At 44.7% G+C, this 17140-nt stretch overlaps 2 protein-coding genes across 2 annotated transcripts in view; one reads left to right on the top strand and one right to left on the bottom strand.

Moving 5' to 3' along the window:
* Window positions 1-1403, top strand: part of B9D1 (B9 domain containing 1) — a 67147-nt gene extending 65744 nt beyond the window's left edge. The window contains exon 10 of the transcript XR_011364467.1: window positions 1227-1403. The gene's annotated coding sequence lies outside the window, so the exon portion shown is untranslated. The remainder of the gene's footprint in view (window positions 1-1226) is intronic.
* Window positions 1404-1540: 137 nt separating this feature from the next.
* Window positions 1541-17140, bottom strand: part of LOC138801835 (melanin-concentrating hormone receptor 1-like) — a 37712-nt gene continuing 22112 nt past the window's right edge. The window contains exon 3 of the mRNA XM_069984935.1: window positions 1541-2580. Within this exon, the coding sequence (XP_069841036.1) occupies window positions 1541-2580 (1040 nt within the window). The remainder of the gene's footprint in view (window positions 2581-17140) is intronic.

The following is a 17140-nucleotide window of genomic DNA, read 5'->3' as shown; positions in this document are numbered from 1 at the left end:
CAGTTCACACAATGAAGCGAGCGGCTCCGGCCGCTTGCTTCATTGTGTGCTGTGGGAGGTTCTGATGCGGTTGCGCGCTGATGCGCCCGCAACAGAACCTTGCGGCTAGAAAGATCATCCGGCCAGTACTTAAGTACCGGCCGGGATGATCCGGGCAGAGACCGGCCGTTCCGTGACCCGGCCACGGCCACGGCCACGGGTCACGTAGTGTGAACATAACCAGTGACGTTAATGTTTTTTTGAGGAATGTTCTGCACACCAAATGTACTTGGGCACACAAATCATGAAGTCAAGAGACACAAAACTAAACATGCTACCGCGGTACTACCAAGCTCATCTGGAATTTCATTGGTCAACAGATATAAAGGGAACTGCCAGCAGCCGATCTCGGTGATTCCTGCGTCCAAAGCATTCACCGTGGCAGAACATTCCTCAGATCGTAACTTTGATCGCTTGCCAAGTGCGTGTTTATTCCTGTGCGTCACGCTCATCTGCGTAACTGAACAAATCAAGTTTTGAATATTTTGCTTGCATTTTTTTTTTCATCATTTACATATCATTAGAGGGGTTGTTCACCAAAAATCTTTTACATTCAGATCAACTGGTGCCAGAAAGACTGGTGCCTCTATGTAAAAATCTCCAGTCTTCCAGTACTTATCAGCTGCTGTATGTCCTGCAGGAAGTGGTGTATTCTTTCCAGTCTGACACGGTGCTCTCTGCTGCCACCTCTGTCCATGTCCGGAACTGTCCAGAGTGGCAAATCCCCATAGAAAACCTCTCTTGCTCTCCAGACTGGAAATAATACCGCTTCCTGCATGACATGATAAGTAGAGATGAGCGAACCTGGAGCATGCTCGAGTCGATCCGAACCCGAACTTTCGGCATTTGATTAGCGGTGGCTGCTGAACTTGAATAAAGCCCTAAGGCTATGTGGAAATCATGGATATAGTCATTGGCTGTATCCATGTTTTCCAGACAACCTTAGAGCTTTATCCAAGTTCAGCAGCCCCAGCTAATCAAATACTGAACGTTCGGGTTCGGATCGTCTCGAACCCGAACCCGGTTCGCTCATCTCTAATGATAAGTACTTGAAGACTGGAGATTTTTTTTAACAGAAGTAAATTACAAATCTCTGGTGAAAAATTTTTGGGTGAACAACCCCTTTAATATATCTACTGATCCTGTGATTTCCATAACTCTACAGCTTTTCCTTCTTGGTATTACAGCTTCAATGTTGAGGGGCATATTAGCCCCTTTGTCCTGACACCTTGGACAATCCTTACTTGATAAGACGGGCAAATCTTTAACAAATCTGGCAGAAAGTGTTCATTTTCCTTACAGCACCACCACAGGAGGAATGAGGAATTACACTATGCTCTAGGTAATGCCAAACCACATGGGTCCTCCAGAGAGGGAGACAATCTTAGTAATCACTGACTATAGCAGCATGTTTTTGGCTCTTAAGAAATGGGTTTAGCTTCCACCCCGGAGTAGTTGTCCTTTGTGCTGTCACGTTGTGCTATATATCGGTTCGGTTGGTTCACGGAACAGAAACAGATAGAGATATGTAATTGTCTATGTTGTTGGAATACATCATGCTTAAGGAAGTCTCTTGGGTTGGCACGGAGCATATCCTGACGGAGGGGCTGACCTCACTGGTGGCATGGCGCTCCCCTCTTCTCTGCTGCTGCCCCGGGCACACCGCTTTAATCAGATGCCTCTTGAAGGTGTCACTTAAGACAATGTATATAAAGGGGTTTATGCAGCTGTTTGCGTAGCCAAGGCTAATGGCCACATTGTAAGCGTACAGAAACATGACGGTGGGATGTTCCACCTTGAGGTGCACCAGCTGGAGAATGTAATACGGAGCCCAACATATGAAGAAGGCAGAGCAGATAGTCACAGACGTTCTCGTGATCTTCTTGGATCGGACTCGGAAATTCCTTTGGGGTAGAGGGACCACCACACACGAGATATGCTTCTGGATCTTGATGTAGACAACACAGATGACTAAGAGAGGAATGACGAAAGCCAGGAAGAACTGATAGAGCGTGTACCAATAGATATCAATCGACAGGTTGGGCAGGATGATGCCACAGCCGGCATTGCCATCTGGGAGCTCAATGAGCTGAGTGTACATGAAGACCGGGATGATGGTGATCAAAGAACAAAGACACAACAGCAGGATCACCATGGCGGCCGCGCAGGTTGTCCTCACATACGAAGATCGGATGGGGTGAACCGTGGCAAGGTAGCGATCGACTGACATGGCGGTGAGGATATAAGTGCTGGCAAATTGGCTGTTGGCATCCAAAGCGGTGATGATGGTACACATGGTTGCCCCGAAATGCCAGACGCCATTGCCCAGTAACTGGTGGATCAGGAAAGGCATTCCAAGTAAGAAGAGGAGGTCGGTCACCGACAGGCTCACGATAAAGATGTCGGCAATGTTGTGGTTTCCCTTTGGCTTTTTGGTGATGGTGTAGATGACGATGCAGTTCCCAATGGTGCCCACCAAACATATGATTCCAAAAATGACGGGAAGGACGATGCTGTCGTGGTCCTGTCTTCTGCTGAACACTGGAAAGAGAAACAAAGGAAATCAGAGTCAGCAGAAGTCAATGACTACATGATTACAATGCTGAGCAGTATGATTGACAGCTCTGCTCAATCATGCAAAATATATAGTAATGAGCAGTACAAGTCCCGGGGACCTGTCACACTTCTGGTTATCCGAAAAAAAGAGAGAATTGTAGAGGGCACTCACCATTAAAAACTTCAACTTTTATTCAAAATCTTCTTAAAAGCTCCTTAGCAGGACGAGCATAAGACAAGACGCCAACTCCTTCTAGAGGAGTCTCGCTACGTGGGTCTCTTTACGCGAGACAGCTGTCACGCAGCCGCACTGACTAGAAGGAGTTAGCGTCTTGTCTTATGCTCGTCCTGCTATGGCGCTTTTAAGAAGATTTTAAATAAAAGTTGAAGTTTTTAATGGTGAGTGCCCTCTACAATTCTCTCTTTTTTTCTGATGTCTACTACAGTAATCTGCATTCACAGTAGCGGTGAGCACCCCCTGCATTTTTTCCGTATTGAACTCACACCCCTGTTTTAACTTATATGGTAAAAAGTACCCAAAGAAAGACTAAGTAGTGCCGGTGACTGTCTCTTTCTTATGTACTTCTGTTTATCCAATACTTGGCTACCCCATGAAATCAGTCTGGAACACATGTCCTTAGAACTCCTGGAAATGTATGAATAACCTGAGAAATGGATGGAAGAGTGAGTCTGGGCTGTGTGCATGTATCCTGAGCCTGCCTGTCCCCCTACAGGGGGTCCATGCTATCCCTAAAAGGTAAATCAATGTTTCCTTCTTGTACTAGCAATACATTTCTAGGTATCTGTCCCATGTGTAATCACTCATGTTTTCTTTTTTTTCTGTGCACACAGAGCTGCCTCCTGAATGTAATCCCCTCTTCTCCCCCCTTCAGCTTGTCCTCAGCAGCAGCAGCAGTTCACAACTTAGACTTTTGTGATGTAACCCCTTCCTTGCTGTCTTGCTACAGGTTCTTTTCTTTATGCTTACATAGCACCTTACAAACTCCTTTTCTAGTTGGCCAGGCAACTAAGGGAAAGGAAGTCCAGGTGTATGTGCTACTGCCAAACATCCCAGCTCTGGTCCCACCCTCGAAATGGAGAAAACGAGAAAAACTGCACCATGGAGGGGGCTCTCCGGGGCCCAATAACATCACCTCATCATTTAATCACTTCAGGTCCTGATCCTTGGGTACAGTACTGGTTAGCAGTAGGTTGGGCATTACTAAAGCATCCCACAAGATTAGTTTAGCTAGTGATCCCACACACTGGCGCCCATGGTTAGCGGTCCAGATCACAATCCACGTGCTGCGCTGAGTGTAGGTGACAGAAGACTGTACATTCTGCGGGCAGGCAGCTCCGCACGCAATATTTTCCTGTAATTGCCTAATTATATCCTCGGTGGTGTTCACATATTACAGGGAGACAGCTGTGCAGGGCCCGGGCCCAGTGCGCTGCAGGAGAGGAGGAAATGGAGCCCAAACCTTTATCCATTAAATGCGTTATTAAGGGTCACGCATCACGAGGAGACGGTAACATCTGCCGCATCGTACAGCTATCTGCTTGCATCAGAGATAGGAGAATGGAGAGGAGTGTTGTGTAATGAAGCTGCTGATTATGTATGTAGGACCTTGGGCTAACTGGTCTGAGCAGCCTCTCTGTCTACCCCACTCATCATAAATTACACAGCTGCATTCATAATCCCGCAGGCTTCAGAGCTGAAATCTTTCATCATTCCCTGCTTGTTCAGTGTCTCAACAACCCTCACCCTGGTTATATGCATGCTAAGAAGTGTAGTCCAGGATCAAGACTTGATATGTAATGAATGTACACCATCAGAATAGTAAGTGCAGCTCTGGAGTATAATACAGGATGTAACTCAGGATCAGTAATGTAATGTGTGTACACAGTGACCCCACCAGCAGAATAGTGAGTGCAGCTCTGGAGTATAATACAGGATGTAACTCAGGATCAGTAATGTATGTACACAGTGACCTCACCGGCAGAATAGTGATTCCAGCTCTGGAGTATAATACAGGATGTAACTCAGGATCAGTAATGTAATGTATGTACACAGTGACCCCACCAGCAGAATAGTGAGTGCAGCTCTGGAGTATAATACAGGATGTAACTCAGGATCAGTAATGTACTGTATGTACACAGTGACCTCACCAGCAGAATAGTGAGTACAGCTCTGGGGTATAATACAGGATGTAACTCAGGATCAGTAATGTACTGTATGTACACAGTGACCTCACCAGCAGAATAGTGAGTACAGCTGTGGGGTATAATACAGGATGTAACTCAGGATCAGTACAGGATCAGTAATGTAATGTATGTACACAGTGACCCCCCCCAGCAGAATAGCGAGTGCAGCTCTGGAGTATAATACAGGATGTAACTCAGGATCAGTATAGGATCAGTAATGTAATGTACATACACAGTGACCCTTATAGCAGAATAGTGAGTGCAGCTCTGGAATATAATACGGGATGTAACTCAGGTTCAGTAATGTAATGTATGTACACAGTGACCCCACCAGCAGAATAGTGAATGCAGCTCTGAAGTATAATACAGGATTAGTACATGATAAGTAATATATATACAAAGCTCCATCTCTCATACTCGATTGCTATACACATGATCCCAATACCCGTTCCTGTCTGTTATTTGACATCAGTCTGTTATTCTGCCTGGGCACCATTTTTCAATATTGTGTCTATTTCAACTGTTTAATTACAACATAATTTTGTAATTTATTTGTATTTAGCAACAGACGTCCCTCCATTCATCTTCATTCACACAAGGAATTACCTGTGTCTCAGAGACATTGATCCCTGTCCTCGGGGAGGTCGATACTTATCTGAGCATAGACTCCTAATGTGTATGAGCTCTTATCAATGGGCAGAAGGAACAAGCAACACATTCTCTATTGTATGAAAAAGAATAAATTAGACTTCTTCAAGGGGTATTCCACTTAAACATAACTTTTGATATGTTGCTGGCCATGGTGAGACTAACAATTCCTTCCATACTTGTTATTATGTATTCAGTCTCCCTCCCCCAGTTCTGAGCTGCTGCTTTCTGCTGAATACACAAAATTTGTGTGTGAGCTTTTCTCTCTGTCTCCCCCCTCCTCCCCCCTCCCTTCTGAGACGACTCATGTAAATAAGTCCCTGGCAGGCTTTATCTGCAACATTGTAGCTTCTTTGTAACACTGGGAGGGTTATTCTAAATTGTTGATGAACTTACTGTGATTATCCCTCCCAGAATTACTAAAAAGCTACAATGTTGCAGATAAAGCGTGCCAGAGACTTGTTTACATCAGCTGTCTCAGAAGGGAGGGGAGAGGGGGAGACGGAGAGGAAAGCTCACACACAGACTTCTTGTGTCTTCGGCAGAAAGCTGCAGCTCAGAACTGGGGGAAGGAGACTGAATAGATAATAAAAAGTATGGAAGGAATTGTTAGTCTCACCCTGGGCAGCAACATATCAAAAGTTTTGTTTGAGTGTAAAACCCCTTTAAAGGGGTTGTCCAGTGAAAATCTTTTTCTTTCAAATCAACTGGTGTTAGAAAGTTATATAGATTTGTAATTAACTTCTATTAAAAAATCTCAATTCTCCACATACTTATAAGCTGCTGTATGTCCTGCAGGAAATGTTTTCTATTATAAGTCGGACACAGTGCTCTCTGCTGACATCTCTGGCCGAGACAGGAACTCTCCAGAGAAGAAGAGGCTTTCTATGGGAATCCCCAAAGAAAACCTCTCCTGCTCTGGACAGTTCACTGTGTCCAACTGAAAATAAAACATTTCCTGCAGGACATACAGCAGCAGATAAGTATGGGGAAAAAATTGCAAGTCTATATAACTTTCTGATACTAGTTGATTTTAAAGAAAAAGATTTTTGCTGGACAACCCCTTTAAAGACATTTTTATCCCTTAAGTCGTCTTCTGTTTCTAGGATACATGGGTGACGACTAGAGATGAGCGAACCGGGTTCGGGTTCGAGTCCATCCAAACCCAAACGTTTAGCATTTGATTAGCTGGGGCTGCTGAACTTGGATAAAGCTCTAAGGTTGTCTGAAAAACATGGATACAGCCAATGACTATATCCATGATTTATCCAAGTTCAGCAGTCACCGCTAATCAAATGCTGAACGATCGGGTTTGGATGGACTTGAGCATGCTCCAGGTTCGCTCATCGCTAGTGACAACCAATATGGCTGCTATTATGAAGGTTGTCACCAAACTTTCCTACAAAGAAACTGCTATATAGACATTATGACATCTAAATGACTTGATCTGCTGGTGGTAACATGGCCCCAAGTTATCTTGTTGTTTGAGGACCACAGATATGGACCCTGTTATCTGCCTATTTGACCAGCTGGGCCACACTTTGTAGGCGATGTAGAATGGAGTCCGGTCAATGGTGGAAGCTCTTGCATGTTGCCCCTTTTATCAAATTTAACCCTACATCTAATTTCTGTCTGTTGCTCAGGACCCTCCCTTAACCCCTTAGCGACCCATGATGTACCTGGTACATCATGGTGCCGCGGGGGGAGTTCAGAGAGGAGTCCCGCCGGGACCCCACTCTGAACGGCGCCGCTCCCGACTGTGATCTGCAGCCGGGGAGCGCTTCTATAAGCCGGAACGGGTCCCGTTGCCACGATGGCTAATTAAGCACTTCAATGCAGCTGTCAAACCTTCATATCCCTGGTGTTTAGTGGGACGTAATCGCACGAACTATTAAATCATCACATTCCTGATCTCGCACGGTAAACGGCGTAAGAGCAAAAAAAATCCCAAACTTCAAAATTGCGCATTTTTGGTCGCATCAAATCCAGAAAAAATGTAATAAAAAGTGATCAAAAAGTCGCATATGCACAAACAAGGTACCGATAGAAAGTAAAGATCATGGCGCAAAAAATGACACCTGACACAGCCCCATAGACCAAAGGATAAAAGCGCTGTAAGCCTGGGAACAGAGTGATTTTGAGTAACATATTTGTTAACAATGGTTTGAATTTTTTAAAAGCCATCAGATAAAATAAAAGTTATACATGTTACATATCGTTGTAATCGTAACGACTTGAGGAACATGCATAACATGTCAGTTTTACCACAGGGCGAACGGCGTAAATGCAAAACTCCCCGAAATCCAAACAAATTCGGTGGTTTTTCAATTTGACAGCGCAAATGATTTTTTTCCGGTTTTGCAGCATATTTTATGGAAAAATAATGCCTGTCATTGCAAAGTACAATTGGATTCGCAAAAAAAAAAAAAGGGCTCATATGGGTCTCTCGGTGAAAAAATGCAAGCGCTATGGACTTTTAATTATAAAGTCGAAAAAGCAAAAGTGCAAAAACGAAAATTGGCTTTGACCTTAAGGGGTTAATATACAGGAATCCCGAGAAATTAAAAAAAAGAAAAACTTTATTTGTTATTTTATTTGGTCACAACCAAAACAGTAGAGGGCTTCAAAACCGGCCTAGACAAGTTCTTAGACCAAAATAACTTAAATGCATTTGTATAAAACCTATCACCCCTCCCCCTTCCCTGTATTCATCCCCTCCTTGGTTGAACTTGATGGACATGTGTCTTTTTTCAACCGTATTAACTATCTTACTATGTAGCTAACTATGAACAAAAGACAGTAAATGGTTTTCCCCTTGGGTTCGGAAGTAAAAGTAAGTGTATTCACAATATTTACTGACAGCAGCTCCCTGTGTATGTCATAGAGCTAAACCAGACTCCCCTCCTCCAGGCTGCCCTGCTCTGCTCTAAAATGGCCGACATGGAGGACCATGTGACCATGCCCCGCCCCCCAGGCATAAACAGGTTCAGTGGTGAACACTGCTCCTCCACATGCTCCTCCTTGTCGGCCATTTTATGGAAAAACTCACCACAGAGCAGGGCAGCCCAGCCTGGATGAGGGGAGTCTGATATTATCTCTATGAGGTACACAGGGAGCTGCTGTCAGTATATACAGCAAGTACACAGGGAGCTGCTGTCAGTATATACAGTGAGTACACAGGGAGCTGCTGTCAGTATATACAGTGAGTACACAGGGAGCTGCTGTCAGTATATACAGTGAGTACACAGGGAGCTGCTGTCAGTATATACAGTGAGTACACAGGGAGCTGCTGTCAGTATATACAGTGAGTACACAGGGAGCTGCTGTCAGTATATACAGCAAGTACACAGGGAGCTGCTGTCAGTATATACAGTGAGTACACAGGAAGCTGCTGTCAGTATATACAGTGAGTACACTTACTAATACTGTACACCGAACTATTTTACTATGAAGTGGCCAACCCCTTTAAGGGATGGAGAATCTTCAGCCCAGCTGTTGAAAAACTACAAATCCCATCATGCCTGGACAGCCAAAGGCTGTCCAGGCATGATGGGAATTGTAGTTTTGCAACAGCTGGAGAGCCATGGTTTCCCATATCTGGTTTAATATAACAAAGTCAACATTGTTCAAGTGATTGAAAAGTTGCCTTTTTGGATGGAATTTTGTGAGGTGACATAGTGTGTTGACACAACGGTCAGGAAAGGCGAAATAAATGTTAACCAGGATCGGAGGGCATTGAACAGTTACCTTGGTTACATGGCATGGAAAATGAGCATGCATCGACAAAACCATCCAGACCTGGGGCAGATATTGAGGGAGTAATACCACCGCCATAAGAGCTTAAAGGGATTATCCAGCGCTCACACATTTTAAAATGTTGCTGCCATATAAGAAAACCTAACAAATATGTTATGTTGCTGGTGTCGCCCATTGTGTGTAGCCGCTGTTACTTCTGAGACGAGCTTAAGTAACAGCAAGGAGTAACAGCCTGCTCAGCCAATAACTGGCCGCGGTGCTGTCTTATCTCAGTCATTGATTGGCTGAGCAGGCTGTCAACCCCGAGACAAGCTAGTCAGACAGCGACAGAGACTAGACTAGTTATATTCTTGTATATAGGGGCAGTATTATAGTAGTTATATTGTATATAGGAGCAGTATTATAGTAGTTATATTCTTGTATATAGGGGCAGTATTATAGTAGTTATATTCCTGTATATAGGAGCAGTATTATAGTAGTTATATTCTTGTATATAGGAGCAGTATTATAGTAGTTATATTCCTGTATATAGGAGCAGTATTATAGTAGTTATATTCCTGTATATAGGAGCAGTATTATAGTAGTTATATTCTTGTATACAGGAGCAGTATTATAGTAGTTATATTCTTGTATATAGGAGCAGTATTATAGTAGTTATATTCCTGTATATAGGAGCAGTATTATAGTAGTTATATCCCTGTATATAGGAGCAGTATTATAGTAGTTATATTCCTGTATATAGGGGCAGTATTATAGTAGTTATATTCTTGTATATAGGAACAGTATTATAGTAGTTATATTCTTGTATACAGGAGCAGTATTATCAGTGGCGGATTAAATGTACTCTGGGCCCCGGGCTGTCCACCCAACCTGGGCCCCCCCCCCCCAGTCAATCCGCCCACATTATAATCTGCTACTGCGTCCCCCCCCCCCCCCACTGTCCCCAATAAACACTGCCTGCCTCCCCTCCCTGCTGGCCCCAATAAACATAATGTTTGGTCCCTTGCTGCTACCCCCAGTAAGCATTGCCCACCCCACCTCCACTGCCCCCAATAAACATATCGCCACCTCACCTGGTCCCCTGATGTTGCCCCCCCCAAGGTCACAGCAGCACAGAGGATGTCAGGAGAGGAGGGTGCTAATCTTATAGGAGAGGACCGAGCAGCACAGAGGATGTCAGGAGAGGAGGATGTTGATCTATAGGGGAGGTCCCAGCAGCACAGAGGATGTCAGGAGAGGAGGGTGCTAATCCTATAGGAGATAGTCCCCCTTTATAGATGGTCCCCCTCTTCCCCCTTATAGATGGTCCCCCTCTTCCCCCCTTATAGATGGTCCCCCTCTTCCCCCCTTATAGATGGTCCCCCTCTTCCCCCCTTATAGATGGTCCCCCTCTTTCCCCCCTTATAGATGGTCCCCCTCTTTCCCCCCTTATAGATGGTCCCCCTCTTTATAGCTGGTCCCCCTCTTCCCCCCTCTATAGATGGTCCCCCTCTTTCCCCCTCTATAGATGGTCCCCCTCTTTCCCCCCTTATAGATGGTCCCCCTCTTTATAGCTGGTCCCCCTCTTTCCCCCTCTATAGATGGTCCCCCTCTTTCCCTCCCTTATAGATGGTCCCCCTCTTTCCCCCCTTATAGATGGCCCCCCTCTTTATAGCTGGTACCCCTCTTTCCCCCTCTATAGATGGTCCCCCTCTTCCCTCTCCCCCTTATAGCTGGTCCCCCTCTTTCCCCCCTTATAGCTGGTCCCCCTCTTCCCTCTCCCCCCTTATAGCTGGTCCCCCTCTTCCCTCTCCCCCCTTATAGCTGGTCCCCCTCTTCCCTCTCCCCCCTTATAGATGGTCCCCCTCTTTCCCCCCTTATAGATGGTCCCCCTCTCCCCCCTTATAGCTGGTCCTCCTTTCCCCCCTTATAGATGGTCCCCCTCTTTCCCCCCTTATAGATGGTCCCCCACTTCCCCCCTTATAGATGGTCCCCCTCTTTCCCCCCTTATGGATAGTCCCCCTCTCCCCCCTCCCTTATAGATGGTCCCCCTCTCCCCCTCCCTTTATAGATGGTCCCCCTCTTTCCCCCCCTTTATAGCTGCCCCCCCTTTCCCCCCCTTTATAGCTGCCCCCCCTTTCCCCCCCTTTATAGCTGCCCCCCCCTTTCCCCCCCTTTATAGCTGCCCCCCCCCTTTCCCCCCCTTTATAGCTGCCCCCCCCTTTCCCCCCCTTTATAGCTGCCCCCCCTTTATAGATGCCCCCAGTGAGTAAATAACACAAAAATAACAAAATATAACTCACCTACCCTGCGTTCCCCCGTCGATCCTCTCTCCGGCTGCCTCCGTCTGATGCGCGGCTGCCGCGGGGGGGCGGTCCTCTCCCCGGCAGCGCGCGCATCACACAGCTCCTAGTGCCGCCTGGGCCCTGACTTCCGGTACGTGCGCTCCCAGTACCGGAAGACAGGGCCCCAGGCGGCACTAGGAGCTGTGTGATGCGCGCGCTGCCGGGGAGAGGACCGGACACCCCCGGCAGCCGCGCATCAGACGGAGGCAGCCGGAGACTCTTGTGACCGCAAGCGAAACAATGCTTGCGGTCACAAAAGTGCAGTGGCGAGGGGGCCTCCCGGGCGGCATTATAATGTGGGCGGCAAGGCATGGGCCCCCCCGGAGCCTCGGGCCCCGGGCGGCCGCCCAAACCGCCTACATTATAATCCGCCATTGAGTATTATAGTAGTTATATTCCTGTATATAGGGGTAGTATTATAGTAGTTATATTCTTGTTTATATGAGCAGTATTATAGTAGTTATATTCCTGTATATAGGAGCAGTATTATAGTAGTTATATTCTAGTATATAGGAGCAGTATTATAGTAGTTATATTCCTGTATATAGGAGCAGTATTATAGTAGTTATATTCCTGTATATAGGAGCAGTATTATAGTAGTTATATTCTTGTATATAGGAGCAGTATTATAGTAGTGATGTTCAGGGAAGAAAGAGTGCTGCACATCACACCTATGGCTGATACTAGTGCCCCTAGGCTAAATAAAAAACACATCAGAATTTTGTGTATGAATTGATCAAGCCATACTGCCCCATGTACCATCGTGCAGGTATCTGATACACATGGGTCCCTACACTAAGTCCACACCGTGCCTAGCGGCATTAGTATCAGCCATAGATGGGATATGCAGCCGTTCCATTCTCTCCAGTTCGTAGTTCACAGTTCTCCCTCTCTGAACAGCTCGCACTCCTTTATAAGACCCACATGGCCAAAATTAGCAGGATATGCCTGTGCTCACATGTCTGGACCTTATGTCTTCCCCATTCTGTGAGAGCAGCAATGGTAAGTGTAATACCATATCCATACTTGTGTCGTTTGGGGGCAGCCTCCCCCGCCGGTGGTGCTGGCTGGGTTTTGGTGGGGCTTTTTGGGTCTGGTCCTGTGACATTGGGGTTGCAGGGCCGTTCCATGGCCTCCCTTCCCTGCATGTGCACGCTTTGCGGGGTTGGCGGTCGCTGACCGACACGGTGTGGAGTTAGCGTAGGGACCCGTGTGGACCAGAGGACCTGCGCGGTGGTACACGGGGCAATATGGCTTGATCAATTCATATACAGACACTCTGGTGTTGATTTTTAATATAGGCCTAGCGGCATTAGTATCAGCCATAGATGGGATGTGCAGCTGTTCCATTCTCTCCAGTTCGTATTATAGTAGTGATACTCTTGTATATAGGAGCAGTATTATAATAGTTATATTCTTGTATATAGGGAGCAGTATTATAGTAGTTATATTCCTGTATATAGGAGCAGTATTATAGTAGTTATGCGAGTAGTAGAAAAGAGAGACTGGGGCACTCACCAGGCTTCCAAGCTGAGTTTATTGCGACTTTAATCCATAGGTGAGGGAGGACAGATGGGATAGCGGGCGCTTACACCTGTATTCCTGTATATAGGAGCAGTATTATAGTAGTTATGGTTCAGGGAAGAAAAAGAGCCACTCCATGGCCTCACTTCCCAGCATGTGCACACCTTGCGGGGGAGGCAGTCGCTGACTGACACGGTACAGAGTTAGCGTAGGGACCCGTGTGAACCAGGATACCTGCACGTGGTACACGGGGCGTATTGGTTTGATCAAATTGTATACCAAATTCCTGGTGTTTGTTTTTAAAGCAGCTTAGCGGCTTTAGTATCAGCCATGGGTGTGAGGTGCAGCTGCACTCTTCTCTCCATTTCACATTATAGTAGTTATATTCTTGTATATAGGGGGCAGTATTATAGTAGTTATGACAATGTAGAGAAATAGAGTCTCGCACTCACCAACTTCAAAGATGCAGGTGGTTTATTTCAGACACATCGGAGCTAGTGCAGCAGGGAGAGGGAAGGTGGAAAGGCAGGTGCGTTCACAGAGGAGCAACAATGTTTCACGCCCACTAAGGCGCTTCGTCGGGCTAGGAACCTAGCCCGACGAAGCGCCTTAGTGGGCGTGAAACATTGTTGCTCCTCTGTGAATGCACCTGCCTTTCCAGCTTCCCTCTCCCTGCTGCACTAGCTCCGATGTGTCTGAAATAAACCACCTGCATCTTTGAAGTTGGTGAGTGCGAGACTCTATTTCTCTACATTGTCATTTGCTCCCCTTTGCTTAGCCTCTGCACCGCAACTCAGTGGTTAGGACACTATCGCTTACAGCCGCGTATCCCCTGTCCTGTATATCCTTACTCAGTGTTCCCATTATCAGCTAGTGCCGGACGCTTTTCTCTCCCCACTACATTATAGTAGTTATATTCCTGTATATAGGGGGCAGTATTATAGTAGTTATATTCCTGTATATAGGGGGCAGTGTTATAGTAGTTATATTCTTGTATATAGGGAACAGTATTATAGTAGTTATATCCTTGTATATAGGAGCAGTATTATAGTAGTTACATTCCTGTATATAGGAGCAGTATTATAGTAGTTATATTCTTGTATACAGGAGCAGTATTATAGTAGTTATATTCTTGTATATAGGGACAGTATTATAGCAGTTACATTCTTGTATATAGGGGGCAGTATTATAGTAGTTATATTCTTGTATATAGGAGGCAGTACAAAGTACAGATTTCCCGTGTACTATATTATTACAGTGCACATTTCCCAGCAGGGTAGCACTCTGTAGTGTTTGCCGCTGTTATATAGAGTAATCTATATACATTAAGAGGCCAAGAAAACCTGAAAATCGTGTCCGAGATTCTTATATATATATATATATATATATATATATATATATATATAAACGTGTTTGTATTGTTGAGTGTATTGGGGAGGATGTGTCTTATATATCCTTTCTTTCATGTTATGTTATGCTTGTTGACCTTAAGATAAAGAAAAGAAATCCTCTTCAGTAACACTGACATATAAGCGGAGGAAACAGGAGACGCTATCTCAGCTCTCACGTAAAGATCAGGAATGGGGATTGACTATAGGTTAATTGAATCTTTTACCATTACAAATCTCACAGGACAGGTATATGTCAGCTGTGGATCAAACTCCCCGCCACACCCACACACACACATTACAGAGGTGTTGACAAAACCCATTGCTTTTGGTGGGACCGGTCCATTGTCTAATGTATACAGGGTGTCCCCATCAGATGATGTTTGGGAGGAGAATAATTTGACGTGTTGGATTTTTTTGCCTCTTGTTCATCCTAGATAGGTCACCAGCAGAGGTGTCTGGCAGTGGCTTTCTCTCCTTTGCTATTACTGCCCAGCTTCATTCACTTCAATAGAGATTAGCTGCAGTACCACACACAAACTGAAGACAGAGTGGCGCTGTTTCTGAAAATAGGCAGCCATGTCGGCTGCAATTTACGTTCCAGACTGCTGACACTGTTAGATAGCTGTTAGGGTACGGAGACCTATGGTATCTTTAATATATCTGTCTGTGCTTCCAGAACATAGAAGAATGCTTCTGCTCCTCAGGCCTTCACCAGGACATCCAAGTGCTAAGGGCTGTAACACCTCCTTGCTCCCCCTCCTATCCCTGATTGATTGACAGTTAGCTGGAAGTTGAGCCTCAACCAGGCCCGTGTATGGCAGGGGGAGCGAGGAGGTGTTACAGCTCTCAGCTAGTCAGGGTCTTGGGAACCATGTTATACTTCATTTAACCTATCGAGGCGCTGTAGGGGAATTCAAGACCTGTTGCCAGGTTATCCTGCAGATTATGGCTGAGGGTCCAAGGTCCTCTGACCATGATGCACCATAACAGGCCAGTACTCGTAGAGGCAGCCATGCTGGCGCATTGTTAGCCGGGGGCAGCTGCCAGCCTGTATATAGGCAGCCTTGGCTATAAATAGACTAAATTCGGTAGAGTCCTAGAGAAGCATAAATCTTCTTTATTGTTATACAAATGTGTAGCCGCCCCCACCCCCTCCAGCCGCCATGCACACGTTTATATCATGGCTTCGGGGTCTTATAATAACCATGGTTTCCAGTCCCCACGCTGCTTCTCCTATTATGTGAATTCAGTCATTTTCTGCTGTGGTATAAATCTCCATTGTGGCCGCGCAGCACCAGGCGGAGAACACAAGCGGCCCCCCGTCCACAACACCAATCGCTCGGCAAACAGGCACGTTCCAGCCGTCGTCATAGCAACTGAGTTGATGTCAAAATTGTAAAGTTATTGGCTCCGCTCCGGTATATTATGCTGTAAAATTTGGTCCTATATGTGTGTGTGTATAGAGAGAGAACCTAAACCAGTAGATCCCCAGGTATTACCAGCATGCCCCATATCACTATATGCAGGATATGTAGAACTTCTACCAGTTGTACATATATATGTACTTTATACAGGAGATACCCAGGTTATACCATCTGTACATACATACAGGAGATAACTCAGGTTATATCAGCTGCACATATATAATTATATACAGGAGATACCCAGGTTATACCAGCTGTACATATATAATTATATATAGGAGATGTATAACTTATACCAGCTGTACATATACAACTATATACAGGAGATACCCAGGTTATACCAGCTGTACATATATCGTTATATACAGGAGATCCCCAGGTTATACCATCTGTGTGTGTATATATATATATATATATATATATATATATATATATATATATATATAATTATATACAGGAGATACCCAGGTTATACCAGCTGTATATATATAATTATATACAGGAGATACCAAGGTTATACCAGCTGTACATATATAATTATATATAGGAGATGTATAACTTATACCAGCTGTACATATATAATTATATACAGGAGATACCCAGGTTATACCAGCTGTACATATATAATTATATATAGGAGATGTATAACTTATACCAGCTGTACATATACAACTATATACAGGAGATACCCAGGTTATACCAGCTGTACATATATCGTTATATACAGGAGATCCCCAGGTTATACCATCTGTGTGTGTATATATATATATATATATATATATATATATATATATAATTATATACAGGAGATACCCAGGTTATACCAGCTGTATATATATAATTATATACAGGAGATACCAAGGTTATACCAGCTGTACATATATAATTATATATAGGAGATGTATAACTTATACCAGCTGTACATATATAATTATATACAGGAGATACCCAGGTTATACCAGCTGTACATATATAATTATATATAGGAGATGTATAACTTATACCAGCTGTACATATACAACTATATACAGGAGATACCCAGGTTATACGAGCTGTACATATATCGTTATATACAGGAGATCCCCAGGTTATACCATCTGTGTGTGTGTATATATATATATATATATATATATATATATATAATTATATACAGGAGATACCCAGGTTATACCAGCTGTATATATATAATTATATACAGGAGATACCGAGGTTATACCAGCATGCGCCATATGACTATATACAGGAGATGTATATGATTATACCAGGTAAAGTC

The sequence above is a fragment of the Dendropsophus ebraccatus genome, chromosome 9 (genome assembly GCF_027789765.1).
Source record: "Dendropsophus ebraccatus isolate aDenEbr1 chromosome 9, aDenEbr1.pat, whole genome shotgun sequence".
Lineage (NCBI taxonomy): Eukaryota > Metazoa > Chordata > Amphibia > Anura > Hylidae > Dendropsophus > Dendropsophus ebraccatus.
Note: the sequence above shows the minus strand (reverse complement) of the source record. Positions and strands in the feature narration are given on the sequence as shown.